Genomic DNA, 21185 nt, shown 5'->3' with positions numbered 1-21185 from the left:
CTGAGGGTTCACGTCGGACGGTAGTCCATAAAATTTTTTGATGTGGCTCGAGTGCAACCACCCTTTACGTCCCTCAATCTTCACGGCTGTCCTTGTGGTCAATAAGACGAGCTTCGGCGACTGCCACCGAGGCTCCAGCTGGCTCCTCCTGTCAAAATTCCTCACAAACACGAGGTCCCCCGGAACCACGTCGTGGGGCTTCACCTCAGTGTTGTCGGGAAAAGCTGCAGCTACCTGTGAACGACAAGATTGTAGTGCAGACATCAAGGAAGCCAGGTAATCCGTCAGCATATTACAATCAACATCAGTTATTTTACGAGGTATAGGCGTCCCCCACATATTTGGTGGTCTACCGAAGATCACCTCATACGGGGATAGCCCTGTTCGAGAGTGTGCTACCATTCTCATGTAAAAGAGCGCAACTGGTAAAGCTACTATCCAGTCGACACCTTTTTCTCTACATACTTTGGACAGTCTAATTTTCAGAGTTTGATTATGTCGTTCCACTAGACCTGCTGCCTCGGGATGTCGGACACAGTGGAATTTCCATTGGTAGCCTAACAGAAGTGAAACATGTTTCATTAGCTCGGATGAGAACGGTTGGCCATTATCTGAGTACACGATACGGGGCAAACCATACCGTGGGAAGAATTCTCGAACTAACTGTTTGGCAGTAGTCGGGGCAGTGTAATCTGAGATGGGATACGCCTCTGTCCACCGGGAAAGAGCGCATACAACTACGAGGACATATTTGAATCCTCGACAACGTTCCATCTGGATATAATCCATCTGGAGGACTTCAAAAGGGTGATCGGGGGGTTGAAATCCACCCTGGTCTACAGGTACGCCTTTTCCTGGATTGAACTGACAACAAATCATACAGGTACGTACTTTCTGTTTAGCTGCTGCTCGTAAGTGTTTATTAAACCAAATGCGTTGAATACTGTCTAGCATAGCTTTCTCTCCTAGGTGCGCTGGACTATGTATTGTGTTAATGATGACCTGAACCATTGAGTCGGGGAGAAACCATATAGATTTTCCCTTCGTCATCCATCCTTGATCCGTTTGGATCCCTCCTAATTCAGTCCATCTCTTTATTTCTTCTGGTGTAGCATGTGTCTGTATGTCAATTACATCAAGGGTGGGATCCTTAACTGTCATACAGTGTGTTGGTGTCGGAACTATTGTCTTTGTCGTGTCAGTTGGATGAGTCTGATTCTGAGCAGTCTGTTTAGCTGTTCTGTCAGCTAGGTCGTTACCCTGAGAAATAATGTCCGTCACTTTCGTATGGGCTTTGCACTTCATGATAGATATTGAAGTAGGCAGATGTATTGCATCTAACAGAGCTTGAATAAGGGGACCGTGCTGGATGTGGGCACCGTGAGAAGTTAAATAACCTCTCTCTCGCCACAGCACGCCGAAGTCATGGACGACTCCGAATGCATAACGTGAATCTGTGTATATGTTGACTTTCTTATTTTTGGCTTGAATACAGGCTTGTGTCAGAGCGATGAGCTCTGCTGCTTGAGCTGACAAGGTATCGATACAATTTGTTTCAATAATTTCAGTGTCTGTTGTGACTGCATAAGCGGCCACTAATTCTCCTGTATTTGTTCTCATGCATGAACCATCTACATACAATGTCAGGTCTGGGTCTGATAATGGAATATCTGTCAAGTCTTGTCTGGGTTTCGTCGTAATAGTAATGACTTCAATACAATCATGTGCCAATGGGTCTGTTCCATTTAATGGCAAAAGTGTGGCAGGATTTAATGTACTACAGCGTCTGATTTCTATGTGTGGCTGGAACAATGTTAGTTCATAACCCGTCAGTCTTGCTATAGTCAGGTGTTGTGTTTGGGTCCGGTTCAAGAGAACCTCTACTGCGTGTGGTACTTGTACTGTCAATTGATGTCCTAACACTATGGCGTCGCTTTATCTGATTGCTAAAGCTGTTGCTGCGACTGATTTCAGGCACGCAGGAAGAGCCTGAGCTACGGGATCTAATGTACTAGAAAAATAAGCACATGGCTTGTGTGATCCTGCTTGTTCCTGCGTGAGTACTGACAAAGCAGTACCTTCACGTTCTGTAACAAAAAGTGTAAAACGTTTGCTGTAACATGGTGTTGCTAAAACAGGTGCTTGGCATAAAGCTTTCTTTAAGTTTTCAAAAGCTTGTGTATGTTCCTGAGTCCAAGGGAGGACAGTCGATGTCGCTGCCTCCTGTGTTATCAACTGAATGAGTGGTTTAGCTAAAAATGCATATTGGGGGATCCACTGCCTACAGTACGAAGTGAGGCCTATGAAGGCCCGTACCTCCTTTTGTGTCTTGGGTGGTGGCATGTTTACAATTAACTTGATGCGATCAGGTGTGAGCTGTCTCCCCCATTTGGACAGCAAGTGCCCTAGGTACACAACTTGCTGGACACAGAATTGTAGTTTCGAAGGGGACACTTTGTGCCCCTTGTCGGCTAAGAAATGTAAAACCGTCAGTGATGCTTTTTCACATTCAGGTTCGCTTCGTGCGGTGATCAGTAGATCATCGACGTATTGAAGCAGGGCAGTGTTAGCTGGCATGTGAATACTGTCAAGTTCTCTTTTCAGTGCTTGGCTATAGATGCTGGGGCTTTCTGTGAATCCTTGAGGTGCGCGTGTGAATTTAAAACTTCGTCCATTTAAACTGAATCCGAACAAATATTGGCTTTCCGGATCGATTGGGACGCTAAAGAAAGCGTTCTTGAGATCAATTACAGTAAAGAACGTTGCTTCTGAATCTATGGCCGTTAATAATGAAGAGATATCTGGGACCACGGGGTATTGTGGTACAATGCATTTATTTAATTATCGCAGATCAATAACTAATCGATATACTGGTGGTGCCTTTGGATCAGTTCGTTTAAGAATCGGAATTATCGGGGAATTACATACATTGGAGTCGGTTTCTACAACCACTCCTTGTGCGATGAGCTCGTCAATGATTTGCAGTAAAGCCACTACAGCATCTGGGGGTAACTTGTATTGTCGTATTCGTGGTAGTACCACTCCTGTTTTGATTGTGACTCGATATGGTGTAATGTGCATACAACCTACATCAGTGGGGCCTTGTGCCCATAAGTGTGCAGGTAGATTCTGTAACCGGTGATCCATGTCTCTAGACACGTAGTGACCCTTAAAGTCACGCAAAAAGAGTCGCACTCCTTCCGGAGAACAACATATTACAGCTCCTAGAGCCTTCAATGTTTTTATACCTAACAAGTTTTCTGGACATGATTTCGTAAGCAATAGATCTGTAGTCCGTGTTAATGGACCGACTGTAAGTGCAAGTGGTTGTGATACTTCGTTAATAGTAGGCTTTCCTGAAAAACCAAGGGAAATATTTTGTGAGCCTGAGAGGGGTGCCCCTGGGACTTCGCTGTGACTGATAGTCGTTCTGCTTGCCCCTGTATCGAGTAGAAACTTTCGGTCCTTCCCTAATACTTGACTCTGTACATAAGGACCCTCTTGATCTACGGGAACCTCGATAAGGGGTAGGCCAACTTCCCTCTCTAGGCTATTTCATGTGTAGCGCTGATACTCTGGGTAGTCATCTTGTGCATACTGGTACATCTGTTGTGTCGTGTTTTGTGTTGCAGCAATAGGCTGTGGCTGTTGTTGTGGTTCGGTCTGTTGTGCAGCTGGCAAAGGCTGTATATTCTGAGGTACTTGTCGTTGGATCTGATCCTGTCTAGGCGGACGTGGTCTCTCTTTTGTTATACCCGTAGAGATATTATGTTTCAGAACTGCGCAATCGTGTATATAATGACCTGGCTGTTTACAATAGTTGCATGTCCCTCTAACAGGACCTACTGAATCATTGGACTGTGTCATACCCTTTTTATGACCGTCAACTGGAACTGACTGAGCAACAAGCATTTTCATTTTTGTGTCTTTCATACGTCTTTGTTCATGTTCTTGTTCTTCCCTAATTCTATTGTGATGATATTGTAACATTTGTAACATCTGTGACGGTGTGTTTCCTTGCCAGGTACTCTCGAATTTCAGTACTCTACTCTTGACTTGGGGCAGGGAATTCTCAACTAATTTTGTCACAAACAGATGTGGATACGATTCACTGTTTGCTTTTATGCCACTATTAATACCAAAACATTTTTCAAATCGGGAATAGAAATCACTAGTGTCTTCATCTTGTTTTTGTTTACAGGCTGAGATTGCACCCCAGTCTTCCTTTTTCGTAGTTAATAAACGTGGTAGTACCTGCACTAATAATCCTGGTAATGCTGTAGTCCTTTCCCCAAGCCCTGAACCTGCAGCTCGGGCCTTTTCTTCGTTTTCTAATACTGTCCAATCTATCTTTTGGTCTCCCACCTCCCATTCCTTTTCTTTGAGTTTCTCGTAAATACCGGCGGGTAATAGGACTTTTAATATTTTCATAATGTCCGGGTAAGTATACTCTCCCATGAGTAACATGTCTTTTATCTCACGGTGGAAACCTGCTGGGTCTTTGTCATGGCTAGGTACTACTTTCTTCATCTCTAATAATTCAATTTTAGTTATGGGCGCGTACACAAACACGCGTTTAAAAATATTGTCCTCACCTCTGACTGGGTGCACTTCGCGTAAGGGATTCTGTCTGTCTATGTGATACGTTTTTCTTTCCAACTTGGGGGGAACTGAAACATGTTCTGGGCATATGAAGACAATGTACTGGTGTCGATATTCCAGAATTTCTTTAATTAAATCAGTACCTGAACCTCTCCATTTATTCGTGAGTAATTCTATCAGTATATCAGGCAGGGGACCGGGATCGGAGTGTTGGCTTCTATATAATATAACGAGATGTTGTATCATGTATATACCAGCTAAACGCTGTTCGTCTGGGGTAAGATTCAAAAACGTGTGTGCCAACGCATCATCACTGTATTTTTCAGAACTGTCAGCCCATTGTACTGCTGACCTGGCTAATTCTTGTTCATCCATAGAATCGAGCATATGATACCCCCTTCGGTCTCGGAGTAATTTATCAGCAGCCTGGAATAAGTGTTCAGGGGACTTCGTATTTAGCATAAGGGCTTGAAGATGTCTGTTATATTCTGGACGTATCGGACGTATCGGGTCATTAGAGTATCTGGTATTGTTACAAGGTCTTCCCCTACCTACATAAGCTATCGTTTCTAATTGTCCTGTGGGCATTTCTGATTCTTCCTCCTCCTCTCCCTCTGATTCAGTTTTGTCTGCCTCTAATCTGGCTTTATGTATTCGTTCTACTTCTTTGCGGATCTTTCGGCACATAACTACTATACATGTCTGTTTATCATGTTTTCCCTCGGATATATTCTGACCCCATCGGGTAAGTACTTGCATTTCATCCTGGTCTACCTCGAACCTATCTCTGTCTCTGATCAAGCAGTTTATGAAGAAACGTAACAGTTGTCTCTGTATATCCGCTTTCTGGTATTCCATGGCTTCGTCAATACTTTCAGGGCCTTGCCCTGTTTGGACAAAGCGATATATATTGTCTAAATGTTTAATCATTCCTGGTAGCGTCGTTAAATATAGTGAGGCTCGTCGTATACGTAGTGATGATAGCAGCATTCTATAATTTTTACCGGGCACTGGATCATATCTACAATCTACAAGATGTTCCTTAAACATGTCGGATGTTGCTATTTGGGGTGTACGTTGGTTTGCTAAATCTCTAAGAGACGATTTGCTTCTTGATGGTGGCGTAGCAAAAATTGCTGTCGCACCTTCTGAGGTGCTAGGCACAAAAGGATTTGTGGGGTGTAAGGTAGAGTCTGTGGATGCAGGAAAAGCGGTGGAAACAGATGGACCTGTGGGATTGTGCGGAGGAGTTTGTTGTTGCGGATGTGGGGGCGGATGATCTCGGCGTTGAGCACCATCGACAGGTGGCGTGTGTGGTGGACCATTAACATATTCTGGAGCTACATCGTCTAAATAAGAGGAAAGGAAAATATCTTTTGCGGTCTTGGGATGTGCTTTAGTCGGGAGTAATGGGGGTGGCAAATCTTTCGGTATTTCCGGGGTGGCCTTAGGTAAACCTTCGGCCAAAAGAGGATACATACCATTCATAAGAGTGTTTCGTTGTCTGTCTACTTGTTCTGTTTTTACTCGGATACCTTCCTCAACTAATACGTTTTCTCGGGCTCTATTTGAGTTCTCCCTACTTTTCTCTTCCAGTCTGAGCGCTTTCTCTGTATGCCTATGCGATTCTTTACGCCATAACTCAATAGCATCTTTCTGTGACTGTCTGGCTTTCTTTTTCCATAATTCTTCTTCTACTCTCATGATGCAATCTGCATCCCATGTCCCAGCTGCGGGCCACCTCTGACTTTCTGCTAGATCCTTGGTGTAGTCCACCCATAAGTCAAGATATAATACGGCATCTAGGCCATGTTTATGATACATAAAATACCCTGGAGTGTCCCTAGGTGGAATGGGAACAGCTTCTTCGAGTACTCCTTTTCTAGTTTTGATCTGTCTTAATTTTGAAAAGAACGGCATCTTTAAACCTTGTTACTTGGTTCTTACTCGAACTGGACTTGAACACAATTAATACGATAAACACAATATTGAACACTCATTCATACCACAATTTTTGGACACAGTAAAACATTTAACATTTAACATTTAATTTTTAACGAACAATGATAATTTAGCAGAAAACTAGTTACTGACATAATACTAATACTAGATAATATTGAATTATATACATGAACATACTGGATATACTGCTTAAACAGTGCAGACCGGATCTGTGTACCCAAACCCGTCAGGACCGGCACAAATTAATGTGCACGTCTAACTGCCTCCCCAGCAACGGTACTCACCGGGTAGCACGGAACGGAAGGCCTCGGAACTGAACTGAACTGGACCAACTGGACTCGACTCGACTCGGAACTTCGGAACCTGGTGGGCCTCTGTATACCTCGGATCTTGCTCTCTCAGCTAGGCTCTGGTCGGGATACTTCGCACTTCTCACCGCCTCGTCTGGGTGTTGATCGCAGCCTCAGTCACCCCCGCTTGGCCGGAGGGAGATACAGGAAATCCTGCGGGTACGCGTTTTTGTCCGTTCAGCTATGGCAGGGGACCGGGCCTGCAACGCACCTCCGGCGCGTGAGATGAGAAAGTGTCCCTGTTCGGGCGCCAATTTATGTGGTAAATATTTAAATTACCTGTACTATTTTTTATCCGGTAAAGTCTAGTAAGAATAACTCAGTCAAAATAAGAGGCAGAATCCGTGGTATTAGAGGTTCTGAAAAGGGCTTTATTCCTTACAAAGGAATTATAGTTCGAACCAGGCAATCATATTCCATCACCACGAAGGTTCAGGAAGGGATCAGCAATACATTATTGACAAGTAACAGTATATATATAAAAAGCATTGCATTAAGACAGATGCAGGAGGCGTAACAACTGATAATACAGATAAGAATACACATACGTAATGAAAATAGGCGTAAATACAGGCGTATACTAGAAACGTCATTTAAAATGATGTCACAAGTGGGTGGATCCATAAGAGAATCCTGCAGTGTCAGCAGAAATATTTGGCAGAGATGCGCGCGCAGCCGCATGACGTGTGATTGACGTACAACTAGAGGGTGAAGGGAACTTGACATTTGGCCCTACATGTGGAGACAGAAGTCTGGGGTGTCAGGACAACCTAGTCCTAAATCATATCTGATATCTTGTGTTTAAGGAACTGTATTATCTGGAAGGAAGGGTCTTCTCGGACAGATCCTATTCTATACTGACTGTTAGTGCGTGTACAAGCGTCTATGTGTCTACATGTGATGCGAGGGGGCAGGAATCTTCCATAGTAACAGGGGCTATGAATTACTTGCAAAAAGACAGCGAGGCCGAGCCTTTTGCTCGGTAGATGGAGGGATGTTTACCTAAACTACTAGACAGGAATGCATTGGATGAGGAGCGGAGCAGAATGCACATGTATTTGCGTCTTCATAGCTGGAACTGGAGGGAACATACATGTACTTATAGCATGTACATGGAGCCGTTGGGGTCTAAGATAGGGGACACAATTGACCATAAAAATTCATATTTCCACAGGGGAACGGAAAGAATGGATAAGTATGGATAAGAAAAACGAAATAACACATCAGGTATTCCATTGTCACCCACTCTGCATGTTGGCTGGTGTTGTCAACATGGTTCACTTTTTTGTATGGTCTTTTTGCAATGTCTTGACAAAACTGGTGTCACTGCATTACCTTGTAGATGGTGGTCTGTATATTAGATGAACATAAAGTTATGTTCAAGTATAAACCATCATACATTATAGCATGAGAGCATTATAAAACACACTAGGAAAACGTTTTCAGAAAATATGGCAATGCGTGGAGACGTTAAGGGTTTACATGGTAGGAGTATACCATTGGAAGGGAACACGCCATGATGTCACCGGGCCTGCCTAGTGGCAACTATGGAACAGACATGATTGTGACAAAGCAATTCAAGTTTTTACGACATGCTTCCCTACCCACGGGTCAGTGACAAAATAAGTTTAGGCCATAAAGAAGCAAAAAAGAGAGTGGCATGTTCTTTTCGTACTTGTGTGATACCCGGCTTTAAAAGCAGAGCAAGGAGGCAGGCCGTGTGAACCTCCAATGAAATGACCTTTCACACAAGAGCTCCTCAGTGCAGCACGAGGACATTCCTTGTGAGCATAAACAAGCAGAGGAGACAGAGAGTCACTCTGTCCTTATGCCTGCTTAGCAGTAAATGTTAAAAGTAAAGATATATGGCAGGCCATCCAACTCATCATGTGATGGTCATGAGATCTTCATGTACACGAGGGATCTATTGAGGAGCAAATTGTGCAGAAGACTAGTGAAGGACGTCTCTGCATCAGGCCTAGAAATGCAGATGTAGCATTGTGAGGGTGCCTGCTTAGCTGCGAACTGTTAAAGGGAAGGAATGTGGTACATCATTTGACTGATCCTGAGAGGTCTCCATCCATGGAATCACAACCAAGCTACTTCTGCTGAATTGTGAAGAGCTCTGACTGCCTTTCTGAGTATTTCTGAATGCAGCCTGTTTTTATAATGCACGAGGGCATGATGTAGAGTTTGGAGGAAGGGTACTTTGTCCATAGGATATGAAGCACTTGTAATATGGCAGACATGAGCTCTGCCACAATTGGGATGGAATAACCCTTCTGCCAAACTCTAAATCAAGGGGCAGATTTATGAGCCCCTTGCGCCACTTTTGCGTCACTTTCAACATGGGAAAAGTGACGCAAAAGTGGCGCAAGGGGCTCATAAATCTGCCCCCAAGTCCTTAGTTCTTCCCTCTGATTCCTACCTAGCACATGAAAAAAAATGAAAACACAAGACTATTGAAACAAGTATAGATTGCTGCCAAGTAAAGTGCCCATTCCAGGTCCACCAGTGACTGCAAACAAATGAATCTTAACCCAAGTGAGAGGTATTTCATTCCTGCTTCAAGGAAACTGTATAGAAAGTATACTTGCATCTAATGCGGAATAACAACCATGCTATGTCGCTAGCACCCAATTTCAGCACAGCATATGCAAACCTTCTTTGGGATTTTTTACTAGCTAAACATTGCACGAATACACATTTTAACTTGAAATACAAAAGTTGTTTATAGAGTTTACCTGAAGACTTGAACGCAGTGAGTTCAACCACCTACAAAAAGCATACAATGACAATAAACATCAGATGATTTTTGATTTGCAACTCCTACTTGATCAGTGAAAACACCAAGCATACAATCCATTGACAATTGCATGTATTAGACAGCAATGTAAACATATGGGACCGCATCATGATGTTGTTTTCTATGGAGCATAAGGGATCTGGGAGCTTTAATTTGGCATCTTCTGTGCATACATTAACTTGAAGAATCTCTGAGTTATTGTATGTTTTGCTGATAGCAGAGCTAAGTGAAACACAGGGCAGAAATTGTCTCTTTGTGCTTCCAGGTTCTGCTGTCAGCAACACATGCATCAAGGCAGCGATTTATCAAGTTAATGTATGTGATCAAGATGCCAAATAGAAGCATAGCACAAAGATCCCTTCTGCATTAGTGCAGCACAGAAAAAAACCATCAAGATATGACCCAAGTTGATTCCAAGGGGTATTGGTCGAGCAAACGTTTCCGGATCCGGCCTGATGCCTGGGGAATCTGCGGCTAGATGTCTCTATCAGATACACATGTTACTGCCTCCCCCACTTCCCCGTCATTGTTCTGCCTTGGTAGTTCGGTAGTTTTTTTTCCTGCTTCTGAGGTCTCCTTTCCCCTTTGTCTTTTGTTATGCCTTTCTAGCGCCAGAATGCCTTTAGTTGACAGTTTTCCCATGAAAATAAACACCTAAAAAAATAGTAATCAAAATAAGCATAAGTGGGACGGGGACCTTTCCTAACCTTCTAAAATCAGGCTGTGGGGTGTAGCTGTTGGGTGATCCGGGAGGTTTCAAGATGGGTGAGAAAGAGGGGATTTTTGACATGATTTTAAGATGTTGCACAGGTAGAGGGTCTTCCAGATGAGTGAATGTTAGTTTGTTTCTCCAGTTAGAAATGGTATTGTAATATCAAGTCACATAGCATCAGTTCACGTGTGGACACCATGACTGAGGTGTGTTTAAGCTTTTGTTTGCAATCTTGCCCTTCATTGCTCTTAGTTAATTTTCTTTCTTCTCCTGATGCTGCCGTTAGGACTATGCAAACTTTGTGTGATTTGAACCTGGTGCACTATTCCATTTTCAAAACATATATGTGCAATTTGCACAACGACTGCTTTGAGAGTGAGAAAGCAATTTTCAATTTCATGTCTAGTAGGGTTGGGGGGTCACAAAAGGACCTGCTTAATGAATATTAAGCAGGTCACAATGTGTGAAGCTCTGTGATTGGCTGAGAATGCAGGGATGGAGGCCTGCAAGTGGCAGCAAACCTCCATTCCCGCATTTGCATTCCAAAGTAGGGAAGCCGCCCATGAGAGCACTGCCCTCCTCCCAAAGGGGAACCAGGAACAGGTACCGCCCGGGGTTCAGTAACTGATCAATGCTTTGTGACTGATGCATTCCATTGCCTATGCCAAACAGGAGGGTGCAGCCCTTTCATGGCCTCACTGCTCTGGATCACAAATGTCGCTTATGAGTCAGAATTAATTTTTTGACTTGTTAAACAGCTTTGCTACATATTAAAAAAGATGTTTAGTGGGTATGAACCCTATGATTTTGTTGATCATAGGCTTTGTGACTGGTAGAAGTATCACTTTGTAACTAAGGCTCATTGAGGCATCACACACCTGTGTGTCAATCTGAGGAACAATAATTTGTACCAGGGGTGTCAGCTGGAGCTCACTCATAGAGGTCAACGGCATTTCAACAGAATGAGCCACACCTATACTCATGGAAATATTTTGGGGAGTATTTACGAGCTGGTTTGCGTCGCTCTTGCACCGCGTTGCATGGTGCAAGAGCGATGCAAAGCACAAATTGCTGCGTTGCATTACTGCCCTGGGAAGGAAGTAAAAGACGTTGTGCTGCATTACATTACTCAAGCTTTACACAAGGTGGCGTTGCGTGGCTTCATAAATCGAATTTTTCATTTGCGTCGCTGTTGCACCACATTGCGTGGTGAAAGAGCAACACAACAGGGCTCATAGAGAAGCCCCTTATTTTCTATTCTCCAAAGGAGTAAGCTTAGTTCTAGTTTTAAATTATTCATATTTGGTCATTTAACTGCCCTCTGAATGAACCCAAAAGCAAAGGACTGATCTTTGTTTTACTTTTGTACAACATTAGTATCCAGATGTTTTGCATTAATATCCATGGCACATGGATATTAACGTCAGACTAGTGTGGTGGTGTGGAGGTATGGGCATGCCAAAGCAGGAGTAGTTTCTTTTCTGTAACTCCAGTTCTGTAGTAGGGGTATCTCTGTTATAGTCATAATCTAGTGAATAGTCCCGCCCATGTGCGCGGACCCCGGAGCAATAAAAAATAATCTCTAAAAGGTGACAAATCATGCAGACCTGCATACACCTTTAAGAGAGAATTTAATTTAAAGACAGATAATGCAGCCTATACCCACAGGCTACACTGTCCAGTACTTCAACTAGAATTCCACCAAAATCCACAAACAGCACTGCCTGTCCAGTTTTTCTCCCCATAGGAAAAAACCCTGCCTCTACCAGCAAAAGCCTCTGGAATGATAGAGAGGAAGGAGTGGACAGACAAGCCCCATAGGCTGCCATTATGTGGCTTGGAACAGGATACTGTGCCTTTAAGAAAACTTTCCAGTTTTCCAGAACTTTCCCCAGTATCCCAGAATGCCCAGCAGGTCCCATTTACTTTCAGTTCTTTTTGAAGGCGTAGCACGCCAGACCTGTAGCATTCTCCATATGAATAAGTATCTCTCCACCGGGGAGGAGGGCGGGCGCTTATGACTATAACAGAGATACCCCTACTACAGAACTGGAGTTACAGAAAAGAAACTACTCCTTCTGTAGTAGGGGATCTCTGTGTATAGTCATAATCTAGTGAATAGAATGGCAAGCCCATCCCCACACAACAAAAGCGGTGGAGAACACATAAGACACAACCACTACTGTGCGAACAAATTTCGCAGCGAAGCCTGCCCAACCTGAGCATCTGCCCTGGCCTCCGAGTCCAGACAGTAATGCGCAGCAAAGGTATGGACCGACTTCCAAGTGGCCGCCTTACAGATTTCCGCAATCGGAACATTACGCAGCAAAGCCGTCGTGGCAGCTTTGCCCCTGGTGGAATGAGCCTTAGGTTTACCCCCTAAGGTCTTATTAGCCTTTTGATAACACAACTGTATGCAGGACACAATCCACCGAGAGATGGACTGCTTAGAGGTCGCAAGACCAGTCCTGACTGAGCCATAATTAACAAACAATTGGTCAGACCTACGAATATCCTTGGTCTTATCCAGATAAAATTTCAACACCCTTCGGACATCCAGGGAATGGAGAGCCCTTTCCGCTGGTGAAGAGGGATTCTGAAAGAACGTAGGTAAAGTTATGGTCTGATTGACATGAAAGTCAGAGATAACCTTAGGAAGGAACTTAGGGTGAGTACGCATCACAACCTTAGCAGCATGAAACACAGTATAACGTTCTTGACAACATAATGCCTGAAGTTCACTCACCCTGCGGGCCGATGTAATGCCCACTAGGAACGCCGCCTTCCAGGACAGGTGCTGCAATGAAGCCTTGTGAATAGGTTCAAAAGGCTCTCTCATCAGTCTGGACAGCACCACATTCAAGTCCCAAGAAGGCGAGGGAAGTCTGACAGGAGGGAACACCTTCTTCAAGCCTTCCAAAAAATCCTTGACCACAGGAATCTGAAAGAAGGACGTCTGTGAAGGGCACTTCCTGTAAGCAGTCAAAGCAGCCAGATGAACCTTAATGGAATGGAAATTAAGGCCAGACTGCGCCAGATGCAAAAGGTATGGAAGGATGACATCTTCCTTACATGTTGTCGGATCAAAGTTCTTGGACTTACACCAGATACAGAACCTCTTCCACTTGTAAGCATAGGATGTCCTAGTGGAAGGTCGCTTAGACTCCTTCAGAATGTCCATACAATCGTCTGGTAGATTCAGATGACCGTATTGCACTATTTCAGGAGCCATGCCGCCAAACTCAAAGACGAGAGGTTGGGGTGCACCATCCGCCCCCCGAACTTCGTGAGAAGGTCCGGCCTGCACGGCAACCGCATGTGAGGAAGGAGAGACCGGTGAAGAAGGTCCGTGAACCACCACTGCCTGGGCCACTCCGGGGCGATCAGGATCATCCGCGCCCTGGACTGGGACAGCTTGATGAGCACCGCCGGAATCAGGGGAATGGGTGGAAAAGCGTACAGAAAGCTGTTCGACCAATCGATCCATAGCGCATTCCCCAGCGTCCCCCGCTGGTAGTACCTGGATGCGAAGTCTCGGCATTTGCTGTTTTCGGCGGTGGCGAACAGATCTACGTCTGGAGTCCCCCACCTTGCGAAGACTTCTCCTAGTACTTCGTCGTTTATGACCCATTCGTGGTTTTCCTGAATCAGCCTGCTCAAGGCGTCCGCCTGAGCATTCTGCACCCCTGGCAGATGCGTGGCCGTGATCGTCAATCCTCGGGCCAGCAGCCAGCGCCAGATCGCCTGCGACAGAGTGCGCGATCTCGACCCCCCCTGCTTGTTGAGGTAATACATCGTGGTTGTATTGTCCGTCTGTATCAGCAGCGAGTTGGTCTGGAAGGACGGAAGGAAAGCCTTCAGTGCCAGGAAGACAGCTCTGAGTTCCAGGAAATTGATGTGGTACGTCGATTCCAAAGGAGACCACTTCCCCTGAATCTGCAGGTCCCCGGAATGCGCACCCCAGCCCTGGAGAGAAGCATCCGTCACCACATTCGTCGTGGGAATGTCCTTGTGGAAGGGAACCCCCTTGAGGAGGTTTTCCGCCGAACACCACCACTTCAGAGACTGACGAGCATGTAGAGACAGTCGGATCTTGTCGTCCCAAGAGCCTGTCTTCTGATCCCACTGATCCTCCAAGCACTCCTGCAGTGGTCGCATCTGTAGACGTGCGTGCGGAGTGAGGAAGATACAGGAGGCCATCGATCCCAGTAGAGACGACACCTTCCTCACAGTCGTCGATGGAGCAGTCCTGAGGTCCTGAGCCTTCCGAAGGAGTGATAACCGTCTCTCCTCCGAAGGAGACACGCTTGCCGACCGCGTATCTATGGAGGCCCCCAGGTACTGTATGCACTGTACCGGAGATGGGACCGATTTGGACATGTTGACGTGTAACCCCAGCTTGTTAAAGAGCTCGCACGTCCAACGGAAGTGTTCTTGCGCTTCCTCGAAGGATGACGCCTTGATCAGCCAATCGTCCAGATACGGGTAGACAAACACCTTGTTCCTCCGCAGGTGTGCCGCCACCACCGCCATGCACTTCGAAAAAGTCCTGGGAGCAGACTTTAGCCCGAATGGCAGTACTGTGTATTGATAGTGATTGGCGCCGACTTGGAATCGCAGGAACTTCCTGTGCTTCTGTGCTATGGGCACATGGAAGTACGCATCCTGTAGATCTATGGCACAGAGCCAGTCTCCCCGTTGCAGCTGAGGGTAAATCTGGTGCAACGATAGCATGCGAAACTTTTCTCTGCGAATCCACTTGTTTGCTTGTCGCAAATCCAGAATGGGCCTGAACTCGTTCTTGTCCTTCTTGCGAACGAGGAAGAACCGAGAGTACAGACCTCTTCCCCTTTGAGACAAAGGTACTTCTTCTACCGCCTTTTTTCTCAACAAGATGTCTGCCTCCGCCTGGAGCTCCCTCAGCTGGAAGCGAGAGCTGACCGGCGGAATCGCTGGAGGCGGGCTGATGAACCGAAGACTGTATCCATTGCAAACAATATTCAGCACCCACTTGTCCTGAGTAATTTTTCTCCACTCTGCCGGAAAAAATCGAATGCTTCCCCCCACTGGAGTGGGTAACGGTTGAGGGGGAAGTAACAGCTCAGGGCCGAGACCCGGCCGGGCCCTTGTTTGTGGTAGTAGCCTGCTGGCCACCTCTACCCCTCTGGCGCTTCTGGAAGGGCTTGCGGAACTGCTGCTGTTGTGGCTGCTGCTGTCCCGAGCCCTGCCCACGCCCTCGGCCCGACGACCCGAACCTCCTCTGGAACGGTCGTTTCTTTTTCTCGGCCTTCTCTAACCCGACGGCCGTCAGGGTTTCCGCTTCAGCCTTCATGCGGGCCATTTCATCGTCCGCATGCTTCCCGAACAGGGTTTCCCCCGAGAAGGGCAGGTTGGCCACTCTCTGCTGCGCCTCCGGCTTGAGGGACGTCAGGCGCAACCAGGAATGGCGCCGCTGGTGGACGCCATGACAGTAGGCGTGGGCGGCCAATAGCGATATATCCGCTGCTGCGCTGATCGTTTGGTTAGAAACCAGCATGCCTTCGCGCACCGTCTCCAAGAAGTCCTCCTTCTTGTCTCGTGGCAGGAGGTCCGCATATTGCTGCAGGGATTCCCACAGGGCCCAGTCGTAACGGCCCAACAACGCCCCTGCACTCGCCGCCTTCATCGTGGTGGCAGCGGTACCACACACCTTCCTGCCCGCAGAGTCCAGCCAGCGGCTTTCCTTGTCCGGTGGCACCGTGGAGGCCGGGGCGGTCGCATGTTGTTTTCTCGCCGCCGTCACGATAACCGAATCCGGTTTCGGGTCCCCTCTCAAGAATGACGGATCCGACTCCGGGGCCCTATATTTCTTCATGAGCCTGGACGGAGCGGCCTTCGCTGTTGCGGGAGTGAGGAACAGTTCCAAAGCTGGTTCCACCAGTCCAGGCACGAGAGGCAGGAGGGGGCGAGACAAGTGTCTTTTATGAAGCGTCTCAAATATCACGGACGTCGTGGGTGTTGGAACCGTCACCGTGATATTCAGCTTCGCAGCCCCTCGCAACAGCACCTCCTGGAACGAGACCAAGTCGTCCACCGGCGACACCCTAGTCCCCGGGGAGTCCGACAGCGTCGGGGAAAGGTCCCTGTCCGAGGAGCGCGACCTGGACCTATACCTTCTGCGGCGTCGTCTAGAGTCTGACGAGGATCGCCCTCGGCTCCGCGATCGTCGCCTCCTGTGAGAGCGGGAGCGCGACCTCTTCGGCTTAGGCCTGTCCGCCGGTCTCGCTGGTCCAGGCGACCGTGGGCGTCATGGCTTCGGGGTCCCTTGCGGCGGAGTCGGGTACCGTGGAAGGGAAACCGACCTCGGGGGGACCGGCGGCGGCACCGCAGGAGTGCTTGGCAGCAACAGAGGCCGGGGTGGCGGAGACAGAGTCCGCGGCCGCGGAGGAGGCGGTGGAGGAAGTGGAGACGGTGGTGGAGGAGGTGGCGGTGGTGGTGGTGGTGGAGGAGGAGGCGGTGGCAGAGGTGGGAGAGGAGGAGGCGACGGAGACCTCCGAGGCGGGGTATACACCACTGAGTACACCGATCCCGGCGACTCTCTCTTCCTCGACGTCGACGTGTGCCTCGACGTCGACCTGTGCCTCGACGGCGATCTTCTCGGCGTCGATCTCCTCCTCGGCGTCGACTTATGTCTCGACGGCGACCTTCGCCTCGACGGCGACCTCCGCCTCGACGGCGACCTCCGCCTCGACGGCGACCTCCGCCTCGACGGCGACCTCCGCCTCGACGGCGACCTTCGCCTCGACGGCGACCTTCGCCTCGACGGCGATCTTCGCCTCGACGGCGATCTTCGCTTTCTCGACGTCGATCTCCTTCTCTTCATCGACGGCGAGCTGCGATCCCTCGACGCCGAACGCCGACGCCGGGCCTTCTCTCGACGTCGACCGCTGGACGCAGTCGAAGACGGCGTCGACGCCGACGACGCCGATGTAGTCGACGGCGGCCTATTCAGGTCCCTCGACGGCGATCGTCGACGCCGTTTCTCCCCAGAGCCCTGGGGAGACGGCGAACAGACGGTGGTCATCCTCCTCGACGTCGCCGTCGACGCCCTCGACGTCGACGGGGAGCGGGAGCGCTTACTGGTCTTCCTGCCCCTGGGGAGCCCCCCAGAGGCCTCAGCATGGGCCAAATCAGCCCCTCCAGACCCACCTGGTGCCTTCAGTCTGCGCTCCTCCAGAGCTTGAAGCCTGCTCTTCATCCTGTCCCTCAGGGTTCTTGCTGAAAACGAGTGGCAGATGGTACAGCTTTCAGGCACGTGGGACTGGGGAAGGCAAGCTATGCACACCTCGTGTGGGTCAGTTTTAGCCTTCTTTCGACCACATTCCGGGCACTTGTCGAACAAGCCAGGCATGTTGACAGTACCAGCTACTAAACACAAGAAAAAGTGACAAAAATTGCCAAAATCTCAATGAAAAACCTTGAAAAAGGTAGAGCTCAATGCTCCAGGGTCCTGCTAGCAGGAGCCGGAAAAAAGAACTGAAAGTAAATGGGACCTGCTGGGCATTCTGGGATACTGGGGAAAGTTCTGGAAAACTGGAAAGTTTTCTTAAAGGCACAGTATCCTGTTCCAAGCCACATAATGGCAGCCTATGGGGCTTGTCTGTCCACTCCTTCCTCTCTATCATTCCAGAGGCTTTTGCTGGTAGAGGCAGGGTTTTTTCCTATGGGGAGAAAAACTGGACAGGCAGTGCTGTTTGTGGATTTTGGTGGAATTCTAGTTGAAGTACTGGACAGTGTAGCCTGTGGGTATAGGCTGCATTATCTGTCTTTAAATTAAATTCTCTCTTAAAGGTGTATGCAGGTCTGCATGATTTGTCACCTTTTAGAGATTATTTTTTATTGCTCCGGGGTCCGCGCACATGGGCGGGACTATTCACTAGATTATGACTATACACAGAGATCCCCTACTACAGAACTTCAATTTACTGGCTATCTTGCCTATGCTTCCCATTAACTCCAGCCTTCCAATAGCAGAATTATGATTTTGCTAATTCACTGCACTGTAATCTGCCCAGTCAACTCAAAAAACAACCATTTTGAGCCGTAAGGACCTGTAATAATTTAAAGAAGGACCATACGTACGCGAGACTGCACCAGCCCAGTGTGGGTGCCATTCCAAACAATCCAGACAAGCACGAGGAGCACAGAAATAAATGACTCCCCTCTCTCATTTAACCAGAAGGCAGAAGAGTGAACAGATCCAAGTGAAAAAAAAATCAGTGACCAACTACGAGTGCACCAGTCTTAAGTTATAAAAGAAAATTGGGTGGCATATCGCCAGTGAATCCTAGCTGCAGCAGGATATGTTCTAAATTGACGTAAAACGAGGTGAAGTGACAACAGCATGGCTGTACATGTTTAAAAATGCATCTAAGAGAACAATAGCTGCAAATCACTAGATATGGATGAAGTAAATACTTGATGGAAATGTTGCAGAGTGGGGAGATTAGACAGGCAGGAATGGAGGAAATGTCAGATCTTTCCAAAGAGAGGTCTCCTGGAGGGCCGGTGCTACCCACTCACTTTACCCTTTGAAGGCATTAGTGTTTGAGCCTCTTCTGACCTGCGCCTGATCCTTCAGTTCTTGGATACCTGCCTCATACTTCTTAGCTCTCCTTATGGAATAACCTCTGGTTTCCCACTGAAGACTCCTGGACTTCTACAGGTCATCTGATCTTCATCAGGCTTCTCAAGCTTGAGAAGGATGTGGTGGTCCAGTTAGTAGATGCCTGTTCAATGTCAGTGAGTTGTCTCAGCCGTTCTTGAACAGTAAGAGAAAAGCTTGCAGAAAAGATGTCATCGGGGCCCTTGCATATTTCTGGGTGAGATATTTTCCATGTTCACTCCTTTACCATTTACTTTCTTATACATTTAGATGGCTCATCTTCTGAAGGTCTATTGCGTCCTTTCCCAGTTACGTCTCCCATTGCACATAGATAGTAAGAAATGGCTCCTCCCTGGGTTGCTCAAAGATTTTTACCACTATTCAGCCTGAGCAATAGCCATGCTGAAAGCATTGAAATGAAAAGGGAGAAATGAAAGAAAGACTGTGCAGTAGTTAACTGGGCACGAAGCCCTGTTATAAACTGAAGACTGGCTCTCTATCAGCTTCCTTCGCTTTTATCTCTAATATTTTCCTTTTCCTTTTTTAATATCAACAGGACCTGTATTGGCACCCTGCTAAATTGAGACAATATTGGTCAGTCATCATATCTTTCACATAAACTAAATCCTGCAGAGCTTCACTGCACCATTGTGGACAATGACTTACTGATGGGTAAGAAGGATTTCGAGGAATTAGCACATTGCCTTATTGGAATAAATGAAGAGAGAAGAGACAGTTTCTACTGATCCTAGGAGGCTACAATTCTTCCTCAGCCCTCCAACATGAATGGTTGTAATGCTTTGTGGATGATCGCTTTGTCATGGACTTCAGTCCAGGACATCGATGTGGAACCTGCATGCTTCGTCAAGAGCCAGAACAAACGTTATCTGCTCACTGCAACGTCAGCGCTGACAGAAGAGTCAAACGCAGTCTTTATCAATCCAACACAAATTAATTCTGGCCAATCAATATCATGCCTGTATCCTGTATCATTAGCTTTGACGTTGAGTCTGTCGCCTATATGGTCTCTGTAACAAAGATCTCGTTTATCTCTTACATTCTAGTATGACATGTCCTCCTTGAGGACTCATGTAAATTGTTATGTTATCAATAAAAAATGTATAAGACCCAGACAACTTATGTAAACACAGAGATGGTCGCCATTCTTCATCTTTGCATACTATCCAGGGGTTCCTTCTCTGTTTTTAAAGGAATTCATCAGAGCCTGAAAATGTCGTCTTTCTACTATTAACTGTTGCGTTGCTCCAATTTAGCTTGTATGTGGTTTACCGGAATCCCTGCAGGGCTGCCTTCGCGTGGTCTGAATGTTCACTTTTAGTGACAGAACATATGGTATGTTTACTCTATTGGGTTGGTCTCTGGAGAAGCGTGCCTGGTCTCATGTCTCATTAATGTTCACAGCCTTGAGGCCCCTCCTGGCAGTCCATCAGCCCTGACAGTGGTCCTCAAGGATGCAGACCACTAGGAAGATGCAAAGTGGTCTACTCCACTCCTCCCTCACCTTAGAAGCATGACCAATGCACTTATGTTGGAACTATCAATGGTTGATGAACGACTGTGTCCTGAAGGCATGGGGGATTCCAATGCTCGTGTAACCCCGATAATGACAATAAACTGCAGGGAAGGATCTTTCACCTTGAGGTAAGTACACACCTCAGGGCTTCCTCTCTGCCATCCACAGCGAACACTTGCCGACGACATCCCCTTCGAGCACATATTCAGGCACATCCTTGGAAGGGAGCTCAGTGCTTTGAAAAGGACCATCACTCTGCTGAAGAATGACTACTATCTGAGAGACGACACCCAACTGCGCGTCACATTTACGATGTTCCATCAGCTCCAACTCACCTGTATGATGGTTTTAAGTGCACAAAATACCAACTACAAATGTTTTGATGCCTACAAGTAAAATGCTGCTCATTTCTTGTTTTTGTGGCTGCTGATGTAGTTGAAACTCTGCGTTTCTTAAAAGTTTGCTCTGTGTGTCCTATTGTTCATTATTGCCCGGCTGGATCTCGGCCACAACAAAGTCAAGCAGTGCTCACTGTTCACTTGTGTGATTGGGGAATGCGAATAAATGTAACACAG

At 47.1% G+C, this 21185-nt stretch overlaps 1 protein-coding gene across 1 annotated transcript in view; it reads right to left on the bottom strand.

Annotated features, from left to right (window-relative positions):
- The window catches only part of ADGRD2 (adhesion G protein-coupled receptor D2), a 493199-nt gene that overhangs the window by 23988 nt on the left and 448026 nt on the right, over window positions 1-21185 (bottom strand). The window contains exon 25 of the mRNA XM_085613752.1: window positions 9659-9689. Within this exon, the coding sequence (XP_085469878.1) occupies window positions 9659-9689 (31 nt within the window). The remainder of the gene's footprint in view (window positions 1-9658; window positions 9690-21185) is intronic.

This window comes from Triturus cristatus, chromosome 1_2, assembly GCF_964204655.1.
Source record: "Triturus cristatus chromosome 1_2, aTriCri1.1, whole genome shotgun sequence".
Taxonomy (NCBI): Eukaryota; Metazoa; Chordata; class Amphibia; order Caudata; family Salamandridae; genus Triturus; species Triturus cristatus.
This window is presented reverse-complemented; position numbering and strand designations above follow the sequence as displayed.